We start from the raw sequence: 12,342 nt of genomic DNA, 5'->3' as shown, positions 1-12,342 counted from the left end.
TCTGAATTTCAGCTGAGTAACCTTTCCCACTCTGTTTTCAGGGAGGAAAATTTGACATTATCCCGCTGATCGTGTACATCGGCTCGACCCTCTCCTACTTTGGTTTGGTAAGGCCTTCTCCTTCCCGTGCTTTATGCTAATGCTTTGGCAAAAAGAAGTTTCACTAACGTGGCACTTGTCTGGGTTCTTCCCAGGCCACTGTGTTCATTGACTTTCTCATCAACGCTTATTCGAGTGCATGTTGTCGATCCTTCATTTATCCCTGTTGCAAGTGCTGTGAAGGCTGCAGAGTCAACGAGTATTACAATAGGAAGAAGTGCGAGGTCATCATGGAGCCAAAGCGGGTGAGGCTCTCTGTCTGTGGGTGCCCAAACACCGTCACTGAGACGTGCACAAAAACAAGGCCAGCCTCAGAGGTGTGAACCCAGGGTGAACTAGTCTCTGGCCTTGACCCCATTCCACCATCTCTCAGATGCAACCTTTGGTCTTAGGGAAGAATAGAAACAAAAATGGAGAGGCAAGATAGAGGAAGAACAGATTTTTACGTTCCAGAACTTGTCAATTTTATCAGATTTATTAAGTGGGTACAGACAAAAAAAATCACATAATGACTTTAGAGAACAACTTGGCAGTATCTAATGACATTTAAAAGGGACACACTGTACAGCCCAGCATTTCCACACTCCCCACCTGCCCTAGAGAAACATTCACATGAGAACCCAAGTGTTAACAGTGCTACGCGTTTGTAAGGTGTTCCTGCGGTGCAACAGTCGCTGAAGAAAGAGCTTCTGCCCCAATCAGTGCGCAGTGCATTGCACTATGATAAATCCATAGCAAGAAACGCCAGGCACCAGTTTAAAAGAAAGAGGTAGATCAAAACAATAGTGAATGTTTATACAGCGCTTCAAAGTGCTTTATAGATACTAACTCACTGAATCTTCACAATGCTACAGACAGGTGATACTATTATCCCTTTCTATAGATGAGGAAACTGAGGCACAGGAAGGTGAAATAGTTTGCCCAAAATCATACAGCTAGTTAGTGTTGAGCTGAAATTCCACCAGGCTGGTTTCAGAACCCATGCTCATAACCGCTATGTTATAGGTGCTGGCAAGTATCCAAGACATTTTCTTGAGAGGAAACGAGCTAACTACAGAACAATACGTATGGTATGATATAGGTACAAAATAACTACACACACAAACTAATTCTATGTATTGCCTACATGTATTTTATACACATACATATATACACATACATATATATTGTATATATTGTTACTTATTCTCTATAATTTTACACGTATTATACACACATATATGTGTGGGGGGGTTATATATACATACAAAGAGGCACTGGACACACACAAAAGTGATTGTGATTCCTTCTGGAGAGGGGCCTAGGATAAGGGATGAGACTAATGAACTTCAGCTCACCTGTGTTGTTTTGATGGTTGAATTGGGACTTTACTAAGCAGTTACTTGACACTCGGCTCCATGATTTCCCCCAACCAATGAGAAAACTCTGGTACACAAGCACAACAAAGAGGGTTTCTCTGTCTTTCCCTCATCCAAGAACAATTCAGTCCTTTTCTAGCCACTGAATGCATGAGTCATTGTCTGCTGTGCATCTACACACAATTTGAAATAAAAGTTCATTTTTGCAGCTAAAAATAATCACTATTTTATGGCCCAATACAGGATGAAATTTAATGAAAATATAAATAATTTAAGTTGCAAGAATGTAACTTTCTGGAGATAGTCAATCTAGAGTAACTTAAATTTAGGGAGCATAACAAAAAAACTTTACATAGTGCTTGGCAGGGTGCCTATAAACATTAGGAAGTAAGTTGTGGATACCCTGGTGAGTCCACAGATTAAGGTGTATGAGGTTCCATTTCTGATTTACCTTTAAACTCAGAAATCATTTGTTCTTGGTCAACAAGAGTTTCTGGTTAACTTGTTTAACAGTTTGTCACTTGGTAAATGAGAATAATACTTGACTTTATGTTATGCTCAGGTATGCAATTCTTAATAATTCTATACAAAAAAGATAAAAATTTTAAACTCCTTTCCCTAGACATTAAAATATGTGTCCTTTGTGGATGAATCCCACATCAGAATGGTGGACGAACAGCTACTTGGGAGAAGTCTGCAAGATGTCAACGGCAGAAAAGTCCCAGTAAGTTAAAACATTTTGTTTAAAAAAAAAAAAAAGAAGAAAACTTACTAGTAAATACAAATACATCTAGAAATTTATACAAATCATACTTGATGAAGTTTAACACAGGTAACCAGCACCCAGATGAGAAAAGTGAGTATTACTAGCAGAATTCCCTTTGATGTCTCTACCCAATCACTACCCTCCCTTAAAAGTCATCATTACCTTATATCCAAAGGTTAGTTTTTACCTCTTCTAGAATTAAAAAAATTTTTTTAAATTTTCAATTATAGTTGACATTCAACATTGTATTAGTTTCAGGTGGTTACCTCTTCTAGAATTTTATAAAATTTGAATCCTATAGTATATATTCAGTATATACTCTGTTGAATGTCTGGCTTCTTTTACTCAACATTATTTTTGTTAGAGTCATCCATGATGTTGCCTATAGCAAGAGCTCGTTCTCATTCTTGTGTAATTTCTATTTTACAAACATCCAGTTTATTTTTTCCCTTTTATTGCTGATGGACACTTGGGTAGTTTCCATTTGGTGACCACGCCGATGCTGCCGCTATGGTAAGCATATGGCTCCTAGAAGGGAAACTGCCAAGTCCCCAGGCAGGCGTGTGTTCAGCTTCAGTAGCTATCGCTGAACACTTCTCTTAGTGGGTGTTCCAATTCACACTCTCCCTGGCCGTTCTGGTTGTTGGACATCCTCACTAACACATTAGTTCTCAGGCTGCCATGATAAATTACACAAACTAAGTAGCTTAAAGCCACAGAAATGGCCTCTTCTCGCAGTTCTGGAGGCTAAAAGACTGAAACTAAGGTGTGCTACTGTGAACATTTGTGTACAAGAACTATTCACTTTTAAGGTACTTGACTCAAGACTTTTTTTTTGTCTGGTGAAGGAAAGTAGGTATAATGTCACAAAGAATAGACATATATAAATGATGGCAGTTATGACCATTTTTCTTGGAGCATAACAAATGGATTCGCCAGAAGGACGGGCCTGGTGGGAAAAGAGAGAGTGGATCTAAGTCAACCAATTTTTACTGTCTACAGTTTGCTGGGTACTGCCCTTCGCATCAGGGGTATGACAATAAATAAAACAGACAGGGCCCCTGCTTTCATGCAGAAAAATCATCATGTAAACACATTGATTAAAAAGATCATTTCAGAGGGCAGTCAGCATTATGAAGAATGTAGGCCCTCATCATGCAGCAAGAAAATGGTCTAGGGGAGGGGAAGCACCTAACTTGGGTAGTCAGAGCAAGAAGGTCTCTCTGAAGAGGTGATGCCCGCACTGCGGCCTGGCTGTTCAGAATTTCCCTTTCTAAATCTGTGCAGCGGACATGATGACACACAGCTCATGAGATTCTTCGAAGGCTTAAATGAGACAATGCTTGTGAAAGACTACTTGATACATACATTTCACACAGGCTAGCTACTAGTATTGATGTCGTATTAAATATAATTTTATAAGTTAAATAATAAAATTAAGAACCCAGACCTCTAAGAGTTGTCATGGCTGATGGGTTTGGAAACTTGCCTTTTACAGAGACCCTTGATGGATTTCACAGACTTGTCCAGGCTGCCCCTGTCTCCCCCAGTCCCACCCCCCATTCCTGGACAGCCAGAGGAGATGCAGCTGCTTAAAGAAGTGGTGACTCCGACATCTAACAGCCCCAACTGGTGCAAGTGTGGAAACTGCCTCCCGTCCCAACTCCCTAAGAACCGCCAATGCATCGAGGAGCTGTGCTGTCGGAAGGAGGCAGGTGCCTGCATCACTACCTCAGCGCTGTTCAGGGAGCTTGTCCTGTCCAGACGTGCCCTGCAGCTCCTCCTGCTCTACCAGGAGCCCTTGCTCGCGCTGGATGAGGACAGCGCCAACCGCCGGCTGCGGCACTGTGCCTACAGGTGCTATGCCACCTGGCGCTTCGGCTCCCAGGACCTGGCAGACTTCGCTATCCTGCCCAGCTGTTGCCGCTGGAGGATCCGGAATGAGTTTCCCAAGAGTGAAGGCCAGTACAGTGGCTTCAAGAGTCCTTGCTGGTTGGATAGGGCTGAGCAGCCATAGTAACATTACCTTTGCTTGCATCTTGAGCTTCAACTGCAAAGATCTGTAGCCAGATTTTCAGACAAAGGGAAATGTGCTTTTCTCCACTACAGCTCTGTCTGTGTCAGAGAGCAGAGAGGCTTCGGTAAACAAGTAAGCCAGAAGAGCTCAGCATGGACTACCAGTCAAAAGATTCAGGTGTCTGCCTCAATTCTGTCCCTAGGAAGTTGTGTGATCCTAGGCCTTTAACCTCTTTACCTCAGTTGCCTTATTATCCAACCTACTATCTCACAGAGACATGGGGAGGGAAAATTCTTATTCATGCATAAAGAGCTACCATACGAAGCTCATTATGAATTCGGACTTGGATAGTATCCCACTATGAACAAACCCTTTGGGTCCTGGGTCCTGGTGGGAGAATGTGGAGGATTTAAAGTTGCCACAAATTCTGTGGCACTTGTCCCTCAAGACCTGAGGGTTATGTCTCCTCCCTTGCATTTGGGTGGCTCTGATGGCTTATCCAATAGTGGAAGTGATGCTGTGTTACCTTCAAGGTCTTGGTCTTAAGAGGCTGGCGACTTCCACTCCCTCTCCCGTGGCACTCTTGCTGTGAAAGAAGCCAGCCATCAGGTGAAAGTCTGACTATTCTGAGACTGTGAGGAAGCCCAAGAAGCCATGTGGAGAGGGCAGATCCTGACCAGTCCCAGCTTTCAAATCATACAAGCCCAGTCACTAGATGTGGTTGAGAAGACCAGATGTTTCAAGAGCCCACACACATCTGCAACTGCCTGAGACACCCCAAGAGACCTGCCCAGTGAACCCACACTGTTTTAAGCCATTAAGTTGGGAGTTCTTTGTTTACATAGCAACAGAAAACTGGGACAAAAGAGCAGGCCTGACTCATGGGGCCATACACTCAGCCCATCCCTTCCCTGGTTCTAAAGGTCTTAGGGAGCCTGGACCACCCCGGAGCTCCTCAGGGGCCATGGCTCCTATTCAGCAACTCTAGGAGGGCTGCAGACCAAATCAGGGAACTCGCCAGCACAGCCCTGGAATCCATCGCCTCTAACTACCAAGCTACCCAATGCACTCCAATTGCATCACATTTCTATGACTGGAAGTAACTTAAAAACTGGAAAAGGCCGCCTTTGTGCTTTTTAACATCCTGCACTTCTCAGCCAATTAAAGGGTATGCAGTCTGGATGCCACTTAAAAAGGAACCTGCACACAAACCTTTACTATTCCTGTATATCAGCCTCTCTAGGCATATGAAAATGGATTGCTGCAGGTTTTAGGGTCCTCCTGCAGGATTTCCTTTTCATGGTTTTGGCACTAGAGTTGACTATTTCTCAACAACTATTTTAAAGAACAAATAGAGATCATTATTCAATGCTGTGACTGATGAAGGGTCTGTGAGGTTTTTTATACATACTGTAAGATTTACCATTTTAATACTTTTTTAAAAACCAGCAGCTTTCTACTGTATTAAAATAAGATGAACAAAACTCTTCTCTTTGTGATCCAGGATTTTATCTGGCTTTCAACTCAGGAATCAGGTTAATTAGGCCAGACTGAACTTTCATTTTTGCTACCTTCCCAAGATATTTTTAAAAAGTGGATTATATGTGACTTCAGGATTGAAATTCCTACTCCCTGAATTTTAGTAACAGCTACAGACTTCCATTTTGATGACCTCTGAGTCTTTATCCTTTTATTTTTTGGAGCCTCATTCCTGGTGATTTTCAGTGGAGGAAGTCTGGAGGATGTGCAGGCCCCAGGTAGAGTCAGAGTTTGGAATGAGAGATAATCACTGGATCCCCTTCCCCACAGGTGCTCTAAGTGAGAGGGTGATGTGTGATGTCAACTGTGTGTAAAATATCTGACACCTCCTACAATGACATGCATCATATTTGCATTCCTGTTATTAGTCTATCACCTAAAATAATGTCATCGCTGAAGGCATGCCAAGGAGAATCACATTTTGTAGGCTCTGTCTTCTGGTACTGAAGTCCATTCTTCTGTTACGGTAACTGCACAGTACTCACGGCTTCCCCTCCGTATCAGAGATCTGCTTTCTTGTAAAGCTGATTTCATGTAGAATTAGTAGTGGACTTACATTTCTCTCCTTAGAGGGAACCATTTTCTAAACACTTCTAATTTTGGCTTGGCAATGTAGGTGTCTTCAGCTGTTTTGATAATAAAAAAATGTATATAAATTCATGATTATTGAAGTGTTCCTTTTCCTTCCTTTTCTCAGAATATGCCCAAATCACAGTTATCTCATTCACTGGCACATTCATTCAACATATATTCACTGAGCATTATGACATAAAAAAACATATATTTGGTCTCTTATCTCGCAGTTTCTGACACAGCTGCTAAATCCCGTGGAATTTCCTGGGTGATAGAGTGTCTGTGTTCCAGTAGGGTGACTATTGGTAGGCTCTTGAGTAACTTTAGGATGGGGGCTGGTCACCAGGAAGACAGAGGCAGGGTTAGGATCTTGGAACTTTCAGTCCCAACCCCTCACCCTCCAAAATGGGGAGGGGCTGGAAATGGAGTTAATAACTGATTGTGCCTACGTGATGAAACCTCCATCACAATGTCTAAAATATGAAGAGCACAGAGCTTCTGGATTGATGAATACATTTGCATACTGGGAGGTGGTATACACCAAGCCCACAGGTACAGAAGCTTCTATACTCATGACCCTTCCGTACCCTGTCCTGTGTACCTCTTCATATGGTTGTTCACCTGTATCTTTTATTATATCCTTTATAATAAAGCAGTCAATGTAAGTATGAGTTCCCCTGAGGTCCAAGAGCTATTATACCAAATGACTGGACCTCGGGAGGGGCTATGGGAACCCCCAGTTTATAGCTAAGTGGTCAGAAGTACAGGTGACAACCTGAACTTATGACTGGCAGATTTGGGCTAAACAGAAAGCTGAGGCTGATGGTGCCTCAACCCTAGTAAAGAGGCTAGCCGCACAACCTGACCGGTGTAGCTCAGTAGGTTGGGCGTTATCTGGCAAACCGAAAGGTTGCTGGTTCAATTCCTAGTCAGGGTACGTGCCTGGGTTGTAGGCCAGGTCCCTGGTTGGGAGTGGGTGAGGTTGGGGGTGGGTGAGAAGCAACTGATCAACGTTTCTCTTGCACATTAATGTTCTTCTCCCTTTCTCCCTCCCTCCTCCTCTCTCTAAAAATAAATTAATAAAATTCTTTAAAAAAAAAAAAAGAGAGGCTAGCAGGAGAGAGAGAGATAAGCATTCTGGATAATTCTTAGGACAGGAAAGAGGCACCCTTTACCACCAATTCACGCAAAGAAAATAACTACCATTTGTCACCCCACTTCCCATGAAATATCTTAGTGACCAAGAGATGGAAAAAGAAACAGAAAAATGGGAGCAACTGAAGAAAGGGCCAGGATGCTACCCTCCATAAACACTTCCTGCTGGCTGTGCTGACTTACAGCTGCACAGCACACACCTCACATGTCTCTGCATAGGTCACGTCACAGGCACCTAACACTTGAGAGTTATGAAACTATGCAGATGCAGTGTTTGCTGATTTTTCAGGGGCTACACTTAAGGACGGGAAAAAACAAACTGGGAAAATCCCAAGACAATGCTTTGTGATTTGCTTATATCAACTTACGTGTTATTTTAACCTGCACCCAGACAATGGAAATTTAAAATATCATCATGCCCTGGTTGGTGTGGCTCAATTCCCAGGCAGGGCACATGCCTGGGCTGCGGGCCAGGTCCCTAGTTGGGGGCATGTGAGAGGCAACCACACATTGACATTTCTCTCCCTTTCTCCCTCCCTTCTCCTTCCTCTAAAAATAAATAAAATCTAAAAAAAATAAAAATATTATCATCAGGTTGATGGTTTTGGAGTCTGATGAGGCCATCCCTCTGTGCTTTTGTTCTCTTAGTCACCAACTATTGTAAAGAGAAGCCTCTTATGACAGATGGAGGGAAAATGACTAGAAAAAACAAGGAGACTTCCACGACGTTTTATGAAACACTAATGAGGCTAAGCTCTGACTCAACTGTTAAATGGGGTTCTGAGTATCACTTAAGCGAAGGTCGTTTTCAAAACAGAAACTGCTGTGCAGAGCCGAAGAAACCTGGATTCCCATTGTGCCGGATTTAGATCTGCTAGAGATTGTTTATTTGGCTAATACTCCAATCACTGTTGGGGGAGAGATTAACATACATTCTGTGTTTTTCAGAAAACTCTGTCTTCACTAGAGAAAAAAGCAGATGGGTTTCCATAATGAGACAAGTCACATAAAAGGCACACCTTTGATGCTTTTTTGTTTTGTTTTTATTCAAACATTTAAATAAGCTGAAAGTTGCTGATAAAAGATCAGAAGTGCAGTTTAGAGACTACATTAGAAAATCTCCCTGCTTCTTGCAGCAACCCCTTCTCTCTTTTTTCCCAAACAGATCTGTTACAACTTGAGTCAGCACAACTACCCAGTGAGTGAAGTTTGGGGTGAAGTGAGCAGGGGCCTGGCTCAGAATCCAGAATCGTGCTGTTGTAACCGTCCTGCAGCCCGGTGACTTCATCCTTCGGAGGGTGACCAACTCCTCCTGGGTGCTCAGGACTCACCCGATTTTAGCACTGAAAGTTCCGCAGCCCAGGAAACTTCTCAGTCCCAGCAGCACAGGACAGTTACCACACACAGATTGACCTCCTTTGCTTGAAGGTGTACCACACACAAACAAGACATCCTGGGTGGGATTCAAAGTGCTGTAAGAGTTTCAGGTTAAATCTATGTATTTTGTAGCCTTTGTCCCTTTGGTCTATTACCTATCGCAGCATCAGTACATAGGATTCCCACTTGGTTACCACTAAGTCATTAAAAACATTAACTGAGGCAAATGTTTCTACTTTGTTAAAAATCTTTATTTTCTACTTATTTTTAAGGGGAAAAATCTTAGTTCACACAAATGGTCTTGAATGTTTAAAGCTCTTAGTATTTTGTTTGGACAAGAGATTTATTTTCTGTACCTATAGAAGTCCTTTGTGGCGGAATAATTATTTACCTATTGGAGTTATCTTTGTACTTCTCCCTTAAGCCCTTGGTCCCTTGCCATATATTTGAGTATACACAGAAAAACATAAACCAAAATCTGCCCAAAAGAAAACAAATCAAGATATCCCAAGATTAAAGACTAAAGACAGTAAATGGCATTCTTTGTGGCATGATCTAAATTAAGAATTTTATGTTTATAATGTTTCTCTGGAGTTAGTACCTGTATTAGTTTCCTAGTGCTACTGTAACAAATTACCACAAATTTAGTGGCTTCAGATAACACAAATATATTGTTTTACAGTTCTGGAGAAGTCAAAATGAGTCTTTTTTAAAATTTTATTTTGATTTTACAAACTGGGGAAGGTAGGGAGAAAGGGAGAGAAATAGCAATATGAGAAACACTGATCGGGTGCCTTCCATATAGGCCCTGGCCTAGGAAACAAACCCGCAACCCAGGCACGTGCCTTGACTGGGAATCAAACCAGTGACCTTTCGGTTTGTGGGACAATTCCCAACCAACTGAGCCATTCTGGCCGGGGCCAAAATGAGTCTCATAGGCTAATATCAAGGTGTTGGCAGGACTACACCTTGGAGACTTGAGAGAAGGGGTAGGTGGTGGGTGACGGGTGAGGAATCCATTTCTCGTCTTTCCCAGCTTCATTCCTTGGCTCATGGCCTCCCAGCAGCATTCTCATTGCTCTGATCTGCTCTTCTGTCATTACATGGCCTGCACTGACCGATTCTTCAGCTGTCCCCTTCTGTTTCTTAGGGACCCTTGTGATTGAATGGGACCCACTTGGAAAATTCAGGGCAATCAATCTCCCCATCTCAAGATACTTAACTTAATCGCATCTGCAAAGTTCCTTTTGCCATGCAAGGTCCCATGTTCACAGGTTCCAGCGATTAGAAAACGGATATCCTGGGGTGGGCAGGGCATGATTATTCCATAGCAGTAACTTAGACACTATCTTAGAAAGTTCCCAGATTTGACACCAAATGGGACTTTATTGTTGGGATTTATTTTCCCAAGTGTGTTGGGTAATTCCTTCCAAATATTTAGCTATCTAAAAGCTTCTAAATAAATTTGAAAAATATTTTATCACATACTATACTAATGTCAAGAACATGATGAAATGTATGGCGGTTCCAATAACAATCATCTCCACAGGCAAGATTTCTCCCACTTCAAGGTGACCCCACCATTATCCTCATTATCCTTAATCTTAGTACACACCAAGCAGTGGAACCATAAAAATAGTCCCACATAACTTTATACAATGTTTTACAGTAAACACAATGATTTCACAGCATTTTAAGGCTACATAATGAAACGGTTAAATGCAAAGCATCTGAAATCTGACACGGACACAGATCCTGATGCAACCATTGTAAGATCGAAGTCTCAGTTTTACTCTTCAGTGCCTACCTCACAGTTCACATGAGATCGAACGAAATGAAGCCTGTAAAGCAATTAGCAGGATCTCTGCTGTTATCATAAAAATTATGTCATAGGCTTACTAGATACATACTAGATACAACCTCAATCCCCATTTTATATGTAAAGAAACAAGACTCCCAGAGAAGCAAATAGTGCGTCTAGGATGCACAACTATGAAACAATCTTCTCTACCCACACAGCCTGGCACACACAGTATCTACTCCTGAATACCGTTGTTTTCAGACACAGTCTCCATGGGTCGACCTCACAACTGCTCCATCACCTCTTGTATTCCTGGTTTTTGTCCCTATCCATCTTCATATTCTCTGTTGCCTATCAAAGGATGTGGTCTTTGAAGTCTTTTTACATCCTAGAGATCAAACGTAAAATGTGTTGGGATTTCAAGACACAATTACAAAAATAGATCCAGTTCATCTGCAAGAATATCCTCTTTGTTTCCACTCAAATAATGTGTAATTCACTCCATCCACTGAATTGGAGGACACATTTGCAGACCACACATCAGATAAAAAACTGTATATAGAATATATAAGGAATTCTTACAACTTAGAGACAAACTAATTTAAAAAAGGGCAAAGGAGCTCAACAGACATTTCACCAAAGATATACAAATGGCCGACAAGCACATGAAAAGCTCAACATCAGTAATTATGAAACGCAAACATATATACATGTACATATATGCATATTTGATAACATAATATTTCATATTAATTTCTTTCGGGGTTACTAAAGGAATATTAGAAAATACTTCTTTTAAAAGGGACGTTGGATCTGACAGGTTCAAGACCCACTGATCCAGCAGATAGCCCAGAGGATTATCTGTGCTTAGCATGTGGCCTTCTAGATGAGTCAGGTTTTTTCTTCTGTTCCGTAACAGTTTCAGCCTTGAGGATTCCACGGAGAAAGCAACAGCAAAATTATAAAATAATTTATCATTCATCATTTTTGCTACTAACATGTTCTTCATTTAGGAAACGTGCTGTTTATGGAGGTATATCTAATTATACATTTGGACCACATGTATCTGTTAGTTATACTATGATGTATGCAATATGCCAGATAAGTGCATCTTTACACCTTGCAATGCCTGATCATTTAACTTAAAACATTTTTTCACTGAAGATAATCCAGAACAGAGGATATTGTTTCACCTGACTGGTCTTTTGTGGCTCAAGGCTATTGTGACAAACATCATTCTTACCATGCTATAACCAAACGACACCTTAAGGCACACTGAAGTTGGCCACTGCTGGCCTCCGAACTACAATAAACTGTCCCAGACTGGGAGCTTTTTGGAGTTCTTGGCTCTGCTTTTCATAAGGACTTATTTCTGTTTATGGGCAATTACTGCTGCTCTTAATATAGGTGGCCTCAGGCAGTGCCTCCCACCTCTTAATTTGCTGCATCCATACAAACATTTGTTTTAATGCCCACATTATGGGTGACAGTATATTTTTCATCTCGGAACCTGGCACCATAACCAAAGTATTTTCAATTCCAAGTTTCAGAAGCTTAACAGCTTAAGGAAATAAATGTACATTTATTATACAGCTATGGGGGTATCTTAAGGGCAAAGGCAAACCAAAGGGGCAAAACCAGGAAGTAGAAACAGCAA

The 12,342-nt window shown here is 41.6% G+C and overlaps 2 protein-coding genes across 2 annotated transcripts in view; one reads left to right on the top strand and one right to left on the bottom strand.

Moving 5' to 3' along the window:
• P2RX7 (purinergic receptor P2X 7) overlaps positions 1 to 5,339 on the top strand; it is a 30,593-nt gene extending 25,254 nt beyond the window's left edge. Inside the window, exons 10-13 of the mRNA XM_054594142.1 lie at positions 42 to 107; positions 195 to 344; positions 2,080 to 2,181; positions 3,722 to 5,339. Of these exons, the coding sequence (XP_054450117.1) occupies positions 42 to 107; positions 195 to 344; positions 2,080 to 2,181; positions 3,722 to 4,240 (837 nt within the window). The 3' untranslated portion in view covers positions 4,241 to 5,339. The remainder of the gene's footprint in view (positions 1 to 41; positions 108 to 194; positions 345 to 2,079; positions 2,182 to 3,721) is intronic.
• The window catches only part of IFT81 (intraflagellar transport 81), a 124,273-nt gene that overhangs the window by 106,664 nt on the left and 5,267 nt on the right, over positions 1 to 12,342 (bottom strand). The window lies entirely within an intron of this gene.

This window comes from Pteronotus mesoamericanus, unplaced genomic scaffold, assembly GCF_021234165.1.
Source record: "Pteronotus mesoamericanus isolate MK-2021 breed Mesoamerican mustached bat unplaced genomic scaffold, CSHL_Meso_final scaffold_507, whole genome shotgun sequence".
In the NCBI taxonomy this organism is placed as follows: domain Eukaryota; kingdom Metazoa; phylum Chordata; class Mammalia; order Chiroptera; family Mormoopidae; genus Pteronotus; species Pteronotus mesoamericanus.
The sequence above is the reverse complement of the archived record's forward strand: the minus strand, read 5'-3'. Positions and strand labels throughout refer to the sequence as shown.